The 20,130-nt window shown below is 39.8% G+C and overlaps 1 protein-coding gene across 1 annotated transcript; it reads right to left on the bottom strand.

Annotated features, from left to right (window-relative positions):
- Positions 1-6: 6 nt before the first annotated feature.
- LOC131239544 (uncharacterized) lies at positions 7-19,687 on the bottom strand. The gene is made up of 2 exons (XM_058237302.1): positions 18,701-19,687; positions 7-770 (listed from the first exon to the last, which is right to left on the bottom strand). The coding sequence occupies exons 1-2, from the start codon at positions 18,984-18,986 to the stop codon at positions 400-402; spliced, it is 657 nt and encodes a 218-aa protein (XP_058093285.1). The 5' UTR covers positions 18,987-19,687; the 3' UTR covers positions 7-399.
- Positions 19,688-20,130: the final 443 nt, after the last annotated feature.

Genomic DNA, 20,130 nt, shown 5'->3' with positions numbered 1-20,130 from the left:
GGGAAATACAACAAAAAATATATATTAGAGGAAGCTTTCAAGGACCTATATGTTAATGGCTGCCTTGTTTAATCAGCCTGTGAAAACAGTAATCATCCTTTCGTTTCTTTTCCTTCCGCGGACACCCTGTTCTATTTCAAAATTCAATATCATCTCAATTAGGCAAAAAACCAAAACAGAGCAAATACAAGACGAGGAAAACATGAGAGACGAACATCTTCCTACAACAGCGGTGAATTACAAAATTTTCAATGGCGTTCGACGAAACAGAACCTCCCTATTTTAACTACTGAAAAAACTAATCTCAACATGGCAAGTTTCCAGTCCAGGGGAAGTCTGATCGAGCCAAGCAATGGTATAGTATTCTCAGCTTCCAAAACCCATTTCCATCAAAGGCCCTCAACCTCTGTATGCCAGGGCCTGGCTCTGAAGGTTTTGGTTGTCCTCCAACAGACGGTCATACTCGAGAAGTAGGTCCTCGGCTTGTTTTTGAAGTGCAGAGACATGAGCTTCCGCAGACGCAGCCTGTTTCTCCTTTTCTTCCAATTCCAATTTCGTTTTTTGAAGCTTCTCCGTTAGATTAGAGACCTCCTCCTGAAGCAGCCTTATTTCCTGGGAAGCTCTCTCTTCCTTTTCTTTGAAATGTTTGTGCTCTTTCTGAAGTTTCTCGACTTCCTGTTTGGAAGCTCCAACTGTCGTCCTCAAACCAAATAGCTTTCGAAGATAGTGGTGCAAGCGATCAATGACGAATCCAAGAAAGAGGGCGTAACCTACAAAATCCAAATCAGTCTTAGGCTATCGCTTTTCTCATCATGAAAGAAATGGTACATTTCCACTTGAAAGAAGGCAGATATGTGAACCCCAGTTTCGTCAAGGCCCGAATGGAAGGGCCATATCCTGAGCTTTGGGCCAGCTTCCAGTTTCCTGTCCTGACTAGTACCTGTGGCATGGAAAAATCTGGACCAATGGTCTGTCATCCCACCATGGAAGGATGACGCCTCAAAAATCTCCTCAACAGGACATCATAACCATTTGATTCATGGCTAAGAAATAATCAGTTAAAAGAAATACAGCAACAGTACATCAACTGAAGAAAGTACCAAGATGTTGGTGGCTAGGATCTTGCAGTTAGGGAGATTTTGGGGGCATGGTCAATCCACGGTCTAATCCAATACAGTATAATGGGCCCCACTTGTCAGGACAGAACCTGACTACACATGCAAAGCATCAAGTTGAGGCTCATACCATTCCTGTAACATGCTAGCTGAAATAAACATATGAGCTCCTATAAAAAATTCCTACTAATGATCAAGAATTTTGTTTGTAAATGCTAGCTAAATGCCTTGGCCAAGCATTGACCTTAAGCAGCATGGTAAAGGGGTTTGCAGTGAGCGATACCATAGTCCTTCCCTAAATATTCATGTTTGGAATTTCAATAAATGGGAGCTGCCGTGCATTTGAATGCACAACTGAATTGAACTGAACTGCAAACATTCAGCACAATAAAGAGGAAACAACCATTTACAGGTGTAGCCTTCAGCAGTTGCATTTTCTTTCAAAATCAAACCTGAAAGTTACGCAATTGTGATTTGCAGCCTCCTGTCAGACAGTGTCCCAAATATTGACGATATTATCAAAAATATCACTGATATATTATCAATATTGCCAGGTCAGTGATACCGAAACTGGTCAAATGTAAAAAAAAATTCAAATATCACCGATATTTTTGATAATATCGATGATACATGGTGATATTATCAACATCAGCGATACTTTGAGAAGAATCCCTTATGAAAGATCCTTGGTATCTGTAATACCACCGATAATATCCCTGATAGCAGCATTAGTATCCCCAATACCAGGAAAACATCCGTAAATATGCGGAAATTGAAAAAAATAAAAATCCAAAAACCCATAAAATCGTCATTTTTTTAAAGATGCTTAAGGAGAAAATCTCTTGGAGGTGAGAAGTGTACAATTGCAGGGAGGGGGAGATGGAAACGTTGCTGAACAAGATCCAGCATTAGATCTGAAGGAGCACACAGATTATCTTTCTGATTCCGAGTTGGAGCTGAGAGCCAAGTTATCTTCCGCCTACGCTTCAAAGGTTAAAAAGTTGGAAATCAAATGGCGGCAATGCTCGAGGGCTGTGTGGTTGGCTGAAGGCGATAAAAATACAAAATTCTTTCACGTCATTGCAAGAGCTTGAGCGAGGGCCAATTGCATTTCCTCTCTGACGATTAACGGTGTTAAGGTAGTAGATTCTGTAATGCTGTAGCTTATTTTTATTCGTTTCTATCTGATCAAGTTTGGGTAAGGGCCGTAAGGCCACCCCTTGATGATTTGGATTTTGATTCCCTGTCTCCTAAGGAGGCAGATCGATTGGACATCGCCTATCAAAATGGAGGAATTAAAAGAGGCAGTGTGGGATCTGGGGAGAGATAAAGCATGGGGACCAAATGGCTTCCCGGTTGCTCTTTTCCAGTCTTTTTGGGATACAATCAATATGGACTTTTTGTCTTTTGTTGTGGAATTTGCTGCCTCGGATAAGTTAAATCAAGAGTTAGGGTTCACCTTTCTAGCCCTCATCCCTAAACTGCATGGTGCTAATGATTTGAAGAATTTTAGACTGATAAGTCTTGTAGATAAGTCCATATGAGATTCTGTCAAAAATTTTAATCAAAGGTTGAGAGGAATGCTGTCCAAGGTGATCTCTTCTTCTCGAAGTGCATTTGTTTCAGGTTGGCAGATCTTGGATAGCACTCTGATTGCCCATGAATGTGTTGACTCTTGTTTGAAAGATGACGGTACAAAGGGATGGTCTGTAAACTTGATATGGAAAAGACCTGTGACCATATTAGCTGGACATTCTTGAATTACCTTCTTGGAAAGACAGGTTTTGGGAAGGTGTGGAGAAACTGGATTAATTGCTTTGTCAGCAAAATTTTCCATCCTTCTATATGGATCTTTGTTTGGGTTTTCCAAATCCTCACAGGATCTTAGGCAAGGGGATCCTCTCTCCCCTTTTCTTTTCGATATTATATCTGAAGCCTTGAGTAGATTGCTGTGCAGAGGCCAATCAGCTGGTCTTTTTTCAGGTTTCTCATTCAGGAATTTTCCGCAGCCGATTACTCATCTTCAATTTGTTGATGATAGAATTTTGTTTTGTAAAGCTGTAGCTCCAATGGTGGCAAATCTGAGGCTAACAGTAGGTTGGTTTGAGGTAACTTCTGGTCTTAAAGTCAACCACTCTAAGAGGGCCCATACTTTTGCGATTAGGACAATGAATATTCATGCTTTTTGCTTGTGGTGTGATCGTAGACGTTGATCTGAGGACTTCTGTCCATTTTATTTATGTTCATGCAAAGTGATATGATCCTAGCTGTTGTTGATCAATTTTTAACTGTAATTTCTTTTCAGAATTTTATTTGTCTGCTATATTTATATTCAGGTGGAATATAAATGATCCATCTTGGGTTTGGATGTGCTTCATTTTTTACCTCATGTCCCAAAATGTTCTCGTTCGGCAGACGATGGATGGTCTGAATGTTAAATATACATATTAAGTGTGCCCTACACGTAAGTCTTGAAGGAGCCCGGTCACTACATGACCTGACTGAATCCACACCCGTTAGCAGCGACTTTGCTTCCGGACTGTGCCTTGTGGTTCCCAGTTCCCACCCTGATGTATATGCTTCATCCATGCCATCCATCCATTTGACCATCATGGACCAAGCCTGGAAACAAAAGAAAAAAAAAAAAAAAAAGCAAATACAAATATCCGGTGCACCACAATACACAAAAACAGTCGCAATTGAACGCACACTCTAATGCTTGGTTGCCATCCAATCCATCAATTGCGGCTAACAGATATGGATTAAGTGAAAACAAACACAGACTTCAGGTCCATCTAAATCTTATGTGGCCACCAATAAGAATGTGATGGTAGGATGATTACACTTAGGCGTCTAAAACCATGAGAAGATTACACTTCGGCGTCTAATACCATGAGAACATAGTATCGAGTTTTACAACCATGATTAACTGTCACAAAATCTGTTGAATTCCCATCACGCTCGTTCGACATTTCCAATTCCAATGCATGCAGCGGATCGGTCATCCCTTCATCAACCCACATCCTCCTACACGCCATTTCATCCTACTGATCTCCATTCTCAGCTCCCCCAACGCCATGTCCATTTCTCGTCACGTATCATGTCTCATATTCAAGGAGTCTCATTTGGGTATTGGAATATTGTACTTTATATAGATGGATATCCATTCTTCTGCCTCGTGCAGATGGAGATCCCACTCAACCTTCCTTTTTGGCATAAAGGAGTCATCGGTATTGCGGAGGCACTAGCATGTACCATCTGGAAATCTTGGTAGCGTGTGTGAATTGTCGGGCGAATGGTGTATGTTGGCTGGGCTGCCGACATTCACGACAGTTCAATGGCATTTTTAGATAACTTCGGGTACTAAGGATGAGTTGTAAGTTTGTGGTGAACACATATTTTAAAAGCACAAGATATGTACGAAGACCACTGGTAGTGCACTTAATATGGAGTACAGACTGACGAAAATGAGAGATCATATCAGACAATCTATGCAGCGAATGGTCATTTGCTGCAGAGTTTGATATGACTATTCATTTCGGACAACCCCTTTTATGTGCAGGTTATATTGGACAGATCAGCTCAGCTTTGAGTAGTCATTCGTTGCACGGATTCAGTCAGGTTGTGTAGTGACAGGGCTCCGTGAGGACCTTCATGTCAGGCACACCTTAATATGTATATTTAACATCCACACCATCCTTCCTCTGCTGAACCAGAACATTTTGGGGCATGAGGTTAAAAACGAAGCACATCCAAACCCCAAGTGGACCATTTATATTTTGTCCGGGTATAAATGTAGTGGACATAAATAAATTTCTGAGTGGTTGGTGGAAAACTAATGTCGATGGAAGCTCTACAGGCAATCCTGATGACTTGGGGATTTGTGGAATTATAACAGATGAATCTAGCTCAAACAAAATGACTTTGTCATGCCTAGCTAGTGGGGATTCTAGCAAAGTGGAACTTTTGGCAATTCAAGTGGGGGTGCAAATCTACTGTGACCAGTTTATGGGTCTGGTGATTGTAGAACGGGACACACACAAAACCATTGCATGGACATCTCGTGTTTGCCTAATTGCTTGGAAATTAGCCTTTTCCACTAAGGTCAGTGTTCAAAATATCGATATTATCGGTATCGCAGTCCAGCGATACGAAACCCTCAGGAAGATACTAAAAAATTGAAAAAATTTACAGAATATTTTGTATCAATCGATATATTGATAAATATAGCATAATATCACCAAATATCGTTCGATATCGCGCGATATCAACGATACTACAACTTGGGGACATTGGGACAGCATCATTATCCGAAAAAAAAAAAAAAAAACCTTCAACAGGTATATTTCGGTAACTATAGAGGAGATCACCCTGATCGGAAGCTGTATTTGAAGGGCCATTCGAATTGAAACAACAAAATCTCTTATTTGGGAGAGATTTGGGCGAAATCCGTCGAAATTCAGAGAAATTGCAAAATCCGGAGAAATCCTTGGCGAAATCCGAAGAAATCCTCGGGCAAATGATAGATTTGGGAGAGATTTCAGGGTTCTGGAATGTCGGAACCCTCTCTCCTTCGAAAAAAAGGGCGCCGAGCCCTTATTACGGGAAGCAAATGGGTTGGTGTACCGCACACCACCGACCTGGATGGTGTGTTGACGTCACCAAGTTCTGTGGGTCCCATCATGAGGTATATGTTATATCCAAACCGTTCGTCCATTTGGCGAGCCAAAACATAAGACAGATCCAAAGATCAAGTGGACCACACTGAAATAGGCAGTGGGAGATTGAAGGTCTACCATTGAAACCCTTTCGAGGGTCACAGAAGTTTTGGATCAATATGATATTTGTTTTTCCTCTTCATCCAGGTCCGCATGACCTCATGAACAGATTGGATGGAAAATAAACATTATGGTGGGCCCTACGAATGGTTTTACGATGAGAATCATTATCCCACTGCTATTTGTGGTGTGGTCCACTTGAGCTTTGGATATGACTCATTTTTGGGCTCATGATCTAAAATAATCTCTCCAAATGGATGAATGGTGTGGATATAATAAATACATTATTTTGGAGCCCATGTAACTTTGATATCCTTTGAACTGTTTGTACAACTCGAGCTCGACTAGCGTCACTCATCTTCGCACGACACGTACCCACACCAGCCAGGTCACTGGTGTGTGGTACACCAGCCCATCCATACCATCCATTCATTTTCATAGGTCATTTTAGGGCATGAGCCTAAAAAGGAGACATGTAAAGCTCAAGTGCACCACACCACAGAAATCGTGTTGGCAATGATATCCATCATTGAAGCTTCTTAGATCCCAACTTGATGTTTATTTGTCATCCAATCCATTCATAAGGTTTAACAAACCTGGATGGGAAAGCATAAATATTAGCTTGATCCAAAAATTTTGTAGCTCCCAAAAAGTTTAATGGTGGTCATTCATTGACTACTATTTTGTGTGGTGTGGTCCACCTTAGATTTGGATCTACCTTATTTTTTGGCACATGCCCTAAAATGATATGTTAAAATGAATTGACAATGTTGATACACCATCTTATGTCGAGGTAGCCCCATGGTCACGATCCCATTCAAGTTGTTGGTTGCTTGGATTTGACCAAACAAATTGCGTACGTGAGTAAACTTTTAGGGCCCACCTCAATATATGTATTGCATATCAATGTCGTCCATCTGTTTGGACTGCTTATTTTATAACAGATACAAGTTTCAAGTGAATCACACTATAAGAAACAGTGTTCATTGATCCCCCACCATTGAAAACTTTATAAGGTCCACTGTTACCATCCAACCTGTTGATAAGTTCACACGGATTTGGATGAAAGTAAAAAACAAATATCAGCTTGATCCAAAAAAAAAAAAAAAATTTGTGGCCCATAAAATTTTTAGTGGTCAATAACCACTATTTTGTGTGGAGTAGTCCACATCTACCTAAAATTTGTATGTCTCATTTTTTAGGCCAATCCCTAAAATCAGGTTGCAAAACAAATGGACGGTACGGATATGTCGTGCATGCATCGAGGTGGGCCCTATTGTTTTCGACGGTAGCATTAATTGATCAGAGCCTTTTGCGGCTCCAAGAAGTTTTCGACGGTAACATCAATTCCAACTGTTTTCACTTGCGTAGTCCACATAAGTTTGAATGAAGGGAAAAAACAATTATCAGCTTGATCCAAAACTTTTGTGGCCCACTAATGGTCAATCACCCTTGTTTCTTATGGTATGGTCCCCCTGATTATTGGATCTACTTCATTTTTTGGATAATGTCCTAAAATGATATGGAAAAACGGATGGACAGGGTAGATATTGAATACACACATCATTGATAGGTATGTTTTCTAATTTCTACTATATCTTTTGCTTTTGAATGCATTGGTTATGTTTTCATACATATCTTTATACATTTATAAATGTTATGCATCATCTTTGAATATAGTTACCTTAGTTCAATCAGATAACACATAACTTAAGACCCTATACAAAGGAAATTTATTATGTGCACTTCTTTTTGAGATTTTATGATTTAAAAGTGTGTATTAAGGTCTTTTTAAATAATCCCTGAAGTTTCATAAAAATAAAAATTAAATAAATAAATAAAAATCAACCATTTTGCCGATGTTTCCCCATGTTTCCCAAAAAGTGCGATAAATTACGCGATACGAACGATATATCCCGTGCGATAACCGATACGTATCTGTATCCCAAAGTTGCAATACATTGTGCGATACCGATATTTCGAACACTGAGTAAGGTTAAAGGACAAACCTCTTCCTTGGTGGTTGCTTTTGATTACATTACTGGGAGAGCCAGCACTATTGCCAATGCAACAATACAAGAAGGGATCTCCAAACCCAAGATGTGTATTAACGATGCCTATCCATTTTCCTAATGGATGGTGGTATCCTTTTCCTTCTATGAATAAGTATACATTGTTGCCAACAAAATATTAAAATAAGAAGGAAAGAGAGAGAGAGAGAGAGAGAGAGAGAGAGAGAGAGAGAGAGAGAGAATAATTTCCGCCAATCCAACAACTCTGGAAGACCCCCAATTTCCATGCCTTTCAAGTTCCTACTAAGCTTGAGACCCAACTTTTTTTCAATGATAACTTGATCTTATTAACTACGAAAGCCAATAAAGACAAACTCCAACTACAACAATGGGCAACTGAAGGGATCAAAGAGGACTAGAAGATCATCACTACCTAAACACTCGAATGACCCCTTCTCATAATGAAAATGTACATAACCCTATTCTGGTTTGGTCCAGTATGTTATCAAACTAACTGCAATCATCTTCTGTCAGTGAGGATCCCACCAAAGCGCCTTCAACTTCTAAATGTCATGAACTACAACACAAAGTTTGTTCCCTAACCACCTTAAAAATAGTATTTGCAACACCCTTCAAAAGCACTTAATTCAATATCAGACTCCAAATCTGTCCCATGCCATAAGAAAGGCCTCATTAGCATGGATAGCATTTATAGCATTTTGCACAATGCTTTTTTGTTGTGCTCCATCCATAATGTCCAAAACCCCACTAGTACTAGAATGGCAAGTGCTAATGTTTTCCTTTCAAATCCCAGTGATGGACCCATGTATGAAGCTAGATACTGAGTGAAGATCATTCAGCAAATTAAATTAAGTAATCAAAACTCCAAAACATGCTAACATCATCACACATCTCAAGATTCCAAGAAGAAACTATGAATAGTTCAAGCCTAAATTAACAAACAACATCCTGCAGGGTCATTAAATACTTAAAACTAGGATCTAATGGATGTAGGGACATCCAAATAGCATAGGAATAAGTCTATTTTTAAAAGGGAAAACCTAATACTACCTAGGGCTTGCTTGATTAAGATGTAGGTTGATCTAGGGTTTAGGGAATTTGGGGAAAAGTTGAAATTAGGACTTAATCGATTCAATTGGCTAAAGGGATTTAGGGATTTACATTTTAACTAAAAGGGATTAGGGTTTTGGATGATCGAATGTTAGGGATTTGAGGTGAATTATGGTGATCGGGGTTTTAGGGTTTTAGGGTTTGGAAGATTTGGGGAAATTAGGAAGTTAAGGAATCTAGGGTTAGAGTTAGGGTTAGGGTTTAGGGTGAGGGATGATAGGGCTTTGATGGGGAATCAAAGAGATGCAAAGGGAAAAGGGGGTGGCCGTACGGACCAGCCCGTGGGCTTCACACGTGTGGTCGTACGGTCACACGTGTGGGCTTGGATGGCTACGGTTCGTGTTCTCTAAGGTGGGGTAGAGATAAGGAAGGTTAGAGAGAAGAATGGATTAGGTTTCTAAAAGGGTGTAAAGGTTTTGGAATGGGAAAGATGAAGATCTCAAAGGAGTACATTAGATGGAGAAGAAATTCAATGGCCAATACTTGGAAGCCTCACACTCCCATGATTGAATAAGGGCATCACACCGATCTTCATTCCAAATCACATGAAATTGGACTTCACATCACATGAAGAAGGAAACAAAAAGTTTTGTTTTTTTTTTTTTTTAAGAAATTCCACCATGGAGAGGTCACCCCCTCCCCCTTTTATTTACTCTCAAAAACTTTTCAAAATTACAAAAATGTCCTTTTTTCATGTACTTTTATCAAATTAACCATACTCTAAGAAAAAAAAAAACACGATACCTCTCACAAATAGTTCAAAAACATAAATCAAACTGAAAAATAAATCATAAGATAGTCCTAAGATTTCAATTCTGGTTGGATAGGAGGGATGGGGAGAGGCCCATATTCATAGCTTTTCCTTCTCTATTTAGATTAGTCGTGGAGGGATCTTTCTTAACCCAATGCATCTCGACTCTCAAGGGTAGGAGACAATGAGGTGTGGTCTCCCAGATTTCAAAGAAACCCATCAGACGAAAAAAAAAAATTGATTATTTTAGTCTCATGGGCATGCTTCAGGGTCAAAATTTACCATCAACACATAGGATAAGTGGATGTGGGGTTTGGACAATTCATACTGGTTCACAGTTAAATTGTTTTCCCATGAGATTTTTGCTTGTTCTGATCCAGATCCTATTCATCTCGTATGGAAGTACAAGAGCATTGCATGTTTTGGCCTTTGCCTGGCTTGTTTAGAAAAATAAGGTTCTAAAGATTATGATGATTCCAAATGGTTTTGTTAAGCGTTGTAAAGACTGTAGCCCACTTGTTCTTACATTGTGCCTTTGTGCAGAAGATTGGGAACAAACCCTCCAAGTTATTTGGTGTGGATTGGGTTATGTCATTATCCTTGGGAGTTTTTCATGGCGTGGAATAGTAGCAGAGGAGGTAAAATTGGATGACTTGTCTTTGGCGGCTCACTCTTTTGGCAACCGGTGATCAGTATGGTTTGAAATGAACAACAAAATATTTCGCGACAACTTGTGCAGGCCAAAAGAAGGATTTGTAAACGCCAAACGGATGTTCCATTGAGTGGAATAGATTGTATAAAGAGTTTGTAACCAGACCATTGGACATCTTGAGAGGCTATTGGGGATATTAATTTCTTTAGTATTATTTAGCTAAGCCTTTTCAAACCCTTTGTATCCTTCATATTTTTTTCCTAATAAATTTTAGTTGCCCCTCAAAAGAAAAGATTTTAGAACTAAGACATGACAAGAGGGCCATAAGATCATTAATTATGATAAATTTCTAAGTAGGGAGCTTTTTTTTTTTAAGGTGAAGAAAATTTTATTAGAAAAGCCCACCCTCGCAACGGCTAGGCAGGAAAAGAAAACAGCTCAAGCGCCATACAACCTAGGATATAGACATTGACAGCTTCCATATGAGAAGCCCATCCCACCACTTCCATCATAATCTTCTTCACCACCACATAGATAGAACCGCTCTTTTTTTTTTGAAGCAATGGCTATTCTTTCCCTCCAAATTACCTACCATGCAGCCATAAGAACAAGACATCAAACCATATAGCCCCCCTTTCCAACCCCTCCCCCATGCCAGGCTCACAAAAGGACCACACGGCCATGAGAACAAGACACCAAACATACACCCCTCCTTCCCAACCCCTCTCCCATGCCAGGCCCACAAAAGGCAATTGACATCGGTTGGCATACAAACGAAATTTTGAAATGAGTGCGAAGGTGCTCCCAGCCTCCCACACTTTATGAGCAAAGGAGCAATGGATAAATAGGTGACCATTGTTTCAACCGCATTCATGCATAAGATGCAGATGTTGGGGAAAATCATAGATCTCTTTTGGGGGTTATCAATAAGCAAGACCCTTTTTTTCCCCACCAACCAAACAAAAGCCGCTACTCTTTTTTTAAAAGCTATCAGCATGCCATACCATCAAATCCTTCTCACCCACAATGGGGTGATGGGCCTGCAACCACAAGTCGTCCAAAAGCTTGATATAGTTGCCCACTTCATCATCTGATAGGTCTCTGCAACATGGAGGCGACGCTACAAAAGTGCTACGAGTGGAGAAACGGTGAGCTACCATTATATTCCTCTTCGGAGACAAAGCGAGTCAATCTTGGGAACTCTTCTTGAAGCGACCTTCCTCCAAACTATGCATCCTCCTAAAACCGGACACACCTTCTTTGAACTTAGGGGTCAATGAGACAACTGCCTTTTGAATACCAGAAGCCTTATATAGTGAAGAATCCTTCCCCCCTCCCAAGTGTCATACTTAGTGGTTGTTACGTCTCTCCACATTCTTTCCTCTTTTATGTCGAACCACCACAACCACTTACGTGGCTATTACCTCTCTCCACATTCTTTCCTCTTTCGTGTGAAACCACCACAACCCCTTTATACCAACCAAAAAAAAAAGAGTCACGCCTCAACTTGACCAACCTATCCAATATGATCTGCAAACGCCTAAATAAGGACATGAAGTATTGTGGCATATTTGAGAAGGCTGCCTTGATAAGAGTTAGTCGACCACCCAATGAAAGGTGGTGGCTTTTCCACCTTGAAAGCTTTCTTTTGATCCTTTCGATCACCTTTCTCCAATAAGTGCTTTGTCGGCCTACCAACGCACAATGGAAGGCAAAGGTAGGTTGAGGGAAAAGATCCAACCTTACATCCAAACACCCCAGCCAACGTTGAAACCTCATTTTCGACCATAGAAATACCCAACATCTTACTTTTATTGATATTTACTTTCAAGCCTGACACCGCCTCAAAGCACCAAACAATCTTCTGCAAAATTGTCTGCCATAGCTATATTAGCATCGCACAAGAGAATGGAATCATCGGCAAATTGGAGATGAAATATCCTACTAGGCTACTACCTGCTTTCACCACCCTGAAACTGTTGATGAGGCTGACCTCTTGACCATTATCTAAAAATCTGCTAAGGGTTTCCGCAATTATTAGAAATAGAAATAGAGATGAGGGGTCGCCTTGCCTAATCCCTTTGACGCCTTACAAAAATATTCTTGGTGACCCTATAACCAAAACAAAGAAAGCAACTGATCAAACGCATGAATCCAGTTCTCCATTTCTTCCTGCATCCCATCCTCCCCAACAAATAACCTAGGAAGTCCCAGTCAACATGGCCATTGTTGAAGTGATAAAGTCCCTTGATATACATTGATACACCACACTCTAACAGCTTAAGCTTTTGGAGTAAATGGTTGTTTGACATGGTATCAGAGAGGAAAGTCCTATGTTCGAATCTCAAAAGCAGCAATTACGCCTCGCTAATATATTATTCTCCCACGGGGGGTTAGGAAAATCAGGTTCGGCCCAGGGACCGGGAAATCAAGCCCGGCCTATTTATGGTGTGAGTGTCCCTCCACCCTTGTCAGTATGCACCCGTGCAGATTTCCCACCCCATGTTGAAGTGATAAAGTCCCTTGATATACATTGATACACCACACTCTGACAGCTTAAACTTTTGGAGTAAATGGTTGTTTGCTAGTCATAAGCCTTTTCAATGTCCAACTCACATACCGCATCCTTCTTGTCTTCTTTGTGCCAAGAGTCAAATGCACTCATGGGCGATGAGAGGCAATATCTAGGATTTGCCAACCTGCCACAAAAACTCTTGGCCATAACTAGGAAGATAGTGCCCACGGGAAGAAAATTCCCCTGATCCATGATGTTAGAACTGAGTTATGAGTAATAAAAATTATCTCATAGAATCTAAGATTCCTGGAAACTTATATAGAAGAAATATACCATTTTCGATTGTACATTTGCCCATCCCAAGTAAACTATATGTGGGGGGCCACTTTTGGGGATACAAATTGTCAATATGATACTAACCATGTGAACTCTTTCATGTTAAAAGTTGACCCTTGGCTGTAATTTTCCACTTCCATCACATGGCAAGTATCATTTAATAGGATGGATCTTATGAAAATAAAAATAAAAATCATCCTGCTTGTAGTCTTGTACTGTTGTCAGGTCAAATGGTGGAAAAAAAAAAAAACGTTTCTCTCAAAAGGACTTGGGTGGAGATGGTATGAAAAGACTTGATAACTTATGGTCCAACTGAAGTTATGGCCCTTGATGAAGTGGAATACCAAAAATGGATTCATGTAAGCCAACCCCGATTAGTTGGGATAAGGCTTAGATGATGATGATGATGATCTCTCAATCAAGCATCATATATGCGGCACAGGAAAGCTGCAGCAAAACAATTTCCAACAATTGTTGTGAGTATAGGCAAAGAAAAACAAAATTTTCCAGCAACTTTCCCTTCACATGCAAATTTATGAAACCTAAAGATGATTTGGTGTTGAATATGCACAAAAAACCACAAGCAGATAAAAAACCCAATTAAAACAGTAGAAAGAGTCTCACTTACCCCTGTTTGTAAGTAAGAATCCATCAAAATGATAAAGAAGATAGAAAATATGTTATGGCATCTCACCAAAATAGTTTGACAGAATCCCACCACCAAAGACTGAAGATTCGTTCCTCAACAACATCCCATTATATAAGTATACAGAAAAAGTTTTAAATTTTCATTCATCTATGCATAAAAGAGACTTTTACTTATCCATACATACATTTTACCCAAGAAAAATAAATACTAATCTGATCCTAACAATTCCTCAACTCTGGTCCCAACCATCTTATCTAGTAATATTAATAATGATTAGAATTTCCATAATTGATATCAGAATTGCATGCTTTCAAACTGGAAAATTTCCTGTCAAAAATTGCATGCTTTAATATGGAACAAATTTCATCGTCGCCATAATTGTGTCCCAACTATTTAGTATTGGCTTTACAAAATCCTGTTTTTTGCGCCATTCCTAAGGCCTTATCCTTGGTAAGCGAACCAGCTATCAGAATTCATATCCTACCACTTCAATCCAAGTCTCCTTTCATCCTATTTTAGGAAGTGACCCACAAAATAAGTAATAAAAATGCTATCAAACTACTATCATAAGAGACTTGTTCAACAATTGACTTAAGAACTAATTGATGCTATAAAAAAAATAAAAAATAAAAAAATAACCAGCCACATGTGCTAGTGGACTCATAGACCGACTAGACCACTCATGCCAGGCACAGATTGATTGACCATTCATATACCGCTCGTGCACCGATCACACCATCAGCAAGGGCCCTACAAAACCATTCACGATATTGTGAGTTGGGGACATTATTCGGGATAAAGTGGGTGTATTGATGAGGAAGGTGTTTTTCGGACAGGCAAGAACGTGTGACTCATATGAGGCAGAGACTAGACTAATAGAGCCCTTTGGATAGGAGTGAAAATCTCATCAGAAATGGTAATCATCAAGGGAGATTTGGCTACCATTATCAAATGGGCAAGATTCTTGGGTCTCCACTTATTGGATTTGGCATATTGATTCAAGGTGATCATGGTCATGTCTGGGAGTAATGAGGTAAGTTTTTCTCACATCAAGAGAACTTGGATATGTGAATTCAACAGTAAAATGATGCGGGACAATTAACCACCTGCTCTAAAAGCTCGAACTGATAGAGCATGGCGAATTAATCCCTTTATTTCATAACTCATGCCCCACATCGCATGGGTTAGGACCTCCGCCTCACACGAGACACCCATCTCACACGGGCCGCCCACCCCGAGTTTGTCCCTGCATCCCACAAGTTACCCCACTCGAGCTCGGTGTGAAAATGCCCCTACATTAATCACCCTCGGTGAGGAGTCTCGAACACGAGACCTCCAACTCTGATACTGCTTTGATGCAGGACAATTAATCACTTACTCTAAAAGCTCGAATTGATAGAGCATGGCGAATTAATCCATTTATCTCATAGCCCAAGCCCCATATCACATGGGTTAGGACCTCAGCCAAACCCCCCCCCCCCATCACATGGGTGGGGCCCGCCTCACACGGGCCGCCCACCCCGAGTGTGTCCCCGCATCCCACAGGCTACCCCACTTAAGCCCGGTGTGAAAATGCCCCTGCATTACAAAACCTATAAGCTCATGAGGAGGTCCGTAAACCTTCCCTAATTGGGAAAAGCATACCCGTTCTTGTAATCTTGCAATATTTGACTTTCACATAACTTTTTTTTTTTTGGTGGGGGGAGCCTTCCAAATAGCCACCTGAACACCAAGAGACTCCTATCTCCTTTTTTTAAAAATCAGAAATTTTGTATATTTATTCCTCAGGCTTTGATTGTTGGACCAAGTGTAGTTTGCTCTTGTATAACTGATAATCCATATCAGCGAGAGACTTTGTGCTGATCAAGCTTCCAAAACCATACATAGATTCACAGAGTTCCCGTGTCCGTAAAATTTCATAGAACATACATCCTATGATGACATGAGGAGAAGTTCTAGGGCTTTTAAGGGAAAAACCGAAACAAATACACAAATGATACTCATTGAACCGCATCTTAGAAGTGTCCATTAAGAATCCAAAATTGATGACTAAGCATGATATACTTACCTAGGTGTCCTAGCAAATGAGACCTCAATCACGGTTTGCAACAGTAGAAGCGCATCCACAAATCAAAACAAAAAGGCAAATGATTACCAATCAAAATCACATTCGAACTTTATCAGGGTTAACAACTAAGAACAACTCTAGGTCCTTATGGCTCAGTGGTAGACCCTATGGGTTTCAACATTGAGGTCATGGGTTCGAGTACCCATGTGGTGTGTGTGGGTGTGTGGGTGTGTGTTGAAAAAAAAAATAAAAATCTTAGAACGACTGGGATCTTATTACCAACCCTCACATTAGGAAATTCTTAGGTTGTTTACTTACATTCACAAAAATTCTCCAAGAACAAGTTGTTTTTACCAAATAGTGTGCCATTAAGTTCCAATCAAGTGCATTTCCACCCACTTGCTTTGGATGATTTCCAGCTACACAAGCCAGCCTATGATGAGCCTAGATATGGATGTTTGGACATGGACATCAATACTTTGAGCAGGATAAGACTGTCACACAAATACAAACTACTCATATTTACACTATGATAATTTTTATTTTTATTTTTATTTTTTGAGGAAAGAGAGAGGTATACCATCATTAGTTTTACGAACCTAGTGTAGGATATGTTTAAATTGTTTCTCCACCAGTACCTATGAAGTATCCAGTACCAATATCAATATTCTATCATGTCAACACTAAAGCATCTGGGTTATCTACAGCATGCACCTAGACACAGCCCGCAATACACATATATAACATGCAAACATAATCACAGATTTCCCAATATATCACAAAGTACATGTACAAAGAAACATATTTGTATGTATGTATAGATAAAGGCCTTTGCAGCATCGGCAACAAAAAAAAAAAAACCTAAAATCAATTAGTGTTCCATTGCGACGACTGTCATGGGTATACTGTTCTCAAATCCAATTATTACCCACCATAGAATATATATATATATATATATATATATGAAAAAAAAAAAACACACACACACACACACATATATATATAGAGTCACGCTCACCTACGCACCTTTTTACATGCACACTCATGAGATGAGCTCTCAAAAAGTTCTCACAAATTCTCGAGAGAACTGGTGCTCAGGTGAGCATTTCATTATATACATACATATATGGGCGCGGGTGCACACACACATCTATCTATATAGGTGTGTGTGTGTGTGTGTGTGTATTAGTCGACCTACATTATTACAATTAGGGGTATATATATTAGTCGCCCTACATTATTACAATTAGGGGCAACAATGGGTCGGGTCAGCCTGCAGGTCAACTCCCCTGACCACCCTGTAAGCCGGATTCCCAAGCCAACCCACCCATATGAGTTATTGATGAGCTGGGAAGATGACTGTCCAAGAAACAAAATATTAGTAGAGTTTGATCCTTGGACCCCTCAATGATTGTAACACTTACTACTGGTAACACAGCAGCTGTTGCAAGTGCTTAGTCTAATTTGGGGTAGGTACGGTCAGGTAGGGTTGATTCCAAACCAATTATAATTCAATGGCTCAGATCAGATAATTCAATGGCTCAGATCAGATCGAGCTATGGCTCAGTGAATTTTAAGCAGGTCAGGTCCGGCAAAAATTCTTAGCCTGTTTATTAAACAGTTCAGGCTCAGGCTAACCCTGACCTTACCCAAACCAGGCCCATTGCCATCTCTAATCACAATCAAGATCTCTACCCATAATAGTTTCTTTTGGTTCAATGGTGTCATCTTACACCATCCAAGAAAAGACAATTTCCAGACTATCAACCAACATAATTCAAGCTTACAATTTTCATAGTCGCAGCCACCGTCTTTTCTAAAATTACCACCCAATAACAAACATCCCGAAGATACTTTTCGATTTTGGTTTGGCCCGAAACACCTGTCCTTTCATTTGGGTTAGCATTCTTTGCAGGTGGGGCTCATATTTCAGTAATCCAGACCATTCTTTGTCAATCTTCACTCTGGATTAGCAATGGACAAATCTCCTCCATTTGACATTCCCAGCTATCTGATCAGTGGAACTGTCTGCTTCTTTCTTCCTAACCATCATCCATTTGAAGACTAGTTATAAGATGTCTCAGCCTGTCCAATGGTGGAGATCTTTAGGGGTCGTTTGGATGGTGGTAAATGGTTTACGTTGTAAGTGATTCACTAGTAAATCACTTAAAGGTTGTAAATGATTTACAGCCTGTCTGTTTGGCTCTACATTGTTAAATCATTTACAGTGTTTGGATAGCCTGTAAATGGTAAACGAAATATGCTTTATATGCTTTCATTCAAAAAAATAGAGCCTTTGCCATCTCCTCATTTACTAGTAAATGAAAACTCGCATTTTTGCTGGTAAATGAGAAGGGGGCTTTGCTAGTAAATCATTTACAAGTAGTAAATGATTTACAAGCGAATTAGAGCATCCAAACACAAGTAGTAAATGATTTGCTAGTAAATCATTTACTACTTGCCCCATTTACCACAATCCAAATGACCCCTTGCAGCATCCCCAATTCATAAGAACGGCCCACCACGTGAATGATTCAGATCACTGAAAGATCAGCTGAGGTGGTAATTCACAATTCCTCAATCTAACAATGCAGAAAGCATAATCACACGTGATTAGAAAGGATGGTACGAAACCAATACAATATTTAATTAAAAAAGAGGGGGAAAAGGAAAATAGCAAATGCAAGCCATACCCATGAGTGACGCCTCGAGAAGATGGGTCCTCCAGAGGACCTGATCCATTGGTGTGACGGTCCCAATCTTTGAACCCCGGTCCTGTATTTTCAAAATGCTCATGACACTCGATGCCAGGATCACCGACAACGTGCAAGCCAGCGTCTTCACTGTCGCCGGACCCTTCCCAGTTTTCAATTGATCCAATCCCCTCATTGCAAGCTCCCTCAACGGCCCGATTTTCACCATCAGAAGCAAGGCCACCACACCCTCAGCGAAAAGAACCAGAAATAACAGCGGAATCATCTCTCCTTACCCAAAAACCCCGCTTCCTTAAAATTCAAAAAAAAAAAAAAAAAAAAATCCTAGAAATGGAGACAAATGCCCATGTATTTGAAATATATGACAACAGGTGTAAATGGCAATAAAACTCAGAAACAAGGGTGTAAAAGAAAGAAAACCCACTTCCTTAAAATTAAAATATAATCCTGCCCATGTATTTGAAAGATGCAATAACAGGGGTTAAAATGAAAGGAAACACAACAACAAAGTTCTTAAAGAAAGAAAACCCACTTCCTTAAAATTAAAATATAATCCTAGAAATGAAAAAAAAATGCCCATGTATTTAAAAGATGCAATAACAGGGGTTAAAATGAAAGAAAACACAACAACAAGGTTCTAAAAGAAAGAAAACCCACTTCCCTATAAATGAAGTTAATGGGTATGGATTTGAAAGATACAAAACCAGTGGGTAAAAAGAAATAAACCCCACTGAGAATGAGGTAAAATGAAAGAAAACCACCACCTCCCGGTTCCAAGGATCTCCGAGAAATGGTGACAGAGAGAAAAATGAAAGAAAATCCAGCAAACAGGGGGTAAAATGAAATAAATGAAAATCCGCTTCCAAAGCTCTGCTAGGAGCCGCCGGTGAGAAGAGAAGAAAAGCAGCTACGAGGGTGTAAAGAAAGAAAAAGAAAGGGGGGGAGGGAAGAGACTTTGATACTCTGAGAGAGTGATAGATGATACTCAGGTATTAAGAAAATACTTAGATACTGCATACACGGTAGACAAATAATTCTAGGCTGTCCAGAACGTGGGTCCAGTTTATATGTATTTTAAATAAAAATTAAGATTATTTTGTTATCTAACTACCAGGTCGGTGGACATTTATTGGACGGTTGAAAATAAAAGATATTGAATGGTCTTTTTCCACAAAAATTGTGCGCGGATCTGAGATTGGGATTGTTCAACTAAATTTCACTTCGCGACTGTGACTAAACAGCAGTTGGTTCCACAGTCTAATCGTTTGATTTGAGTAAATGTATGCTTTTTGTGTAATTTCTTGAGCGCCTGTGTATAAGTGTCGTACACTGCCAGTGTATCAAGATATCTCCTAAAAATAGAAAATTAAAAAAATCGAGGTGAGAGCTTGTGCTGTGCCATGTTGAGT

The sequence above is a fragment of the Magnolia sinica genome, chromosome 3, assembly GCF_029962835.1.
Source record: "Magnolia sinica isolate HGM2019 chromosome 3, MsV1, whole genome shotgun sequence".
In the NCBI taxonomy this organism is placed as follows: domain Eukaryota; kingdom Viridiplantae; phylum Streptophyta; class Magnoliopsida; order Magnoliales; family Magnoliaceae; genus Magnolia; species Magnolia sinica.
Note: the sequence above shows the minus strand (reverse complement) of the source record. Positions and strands in the feature narration are given on the sequence as shown.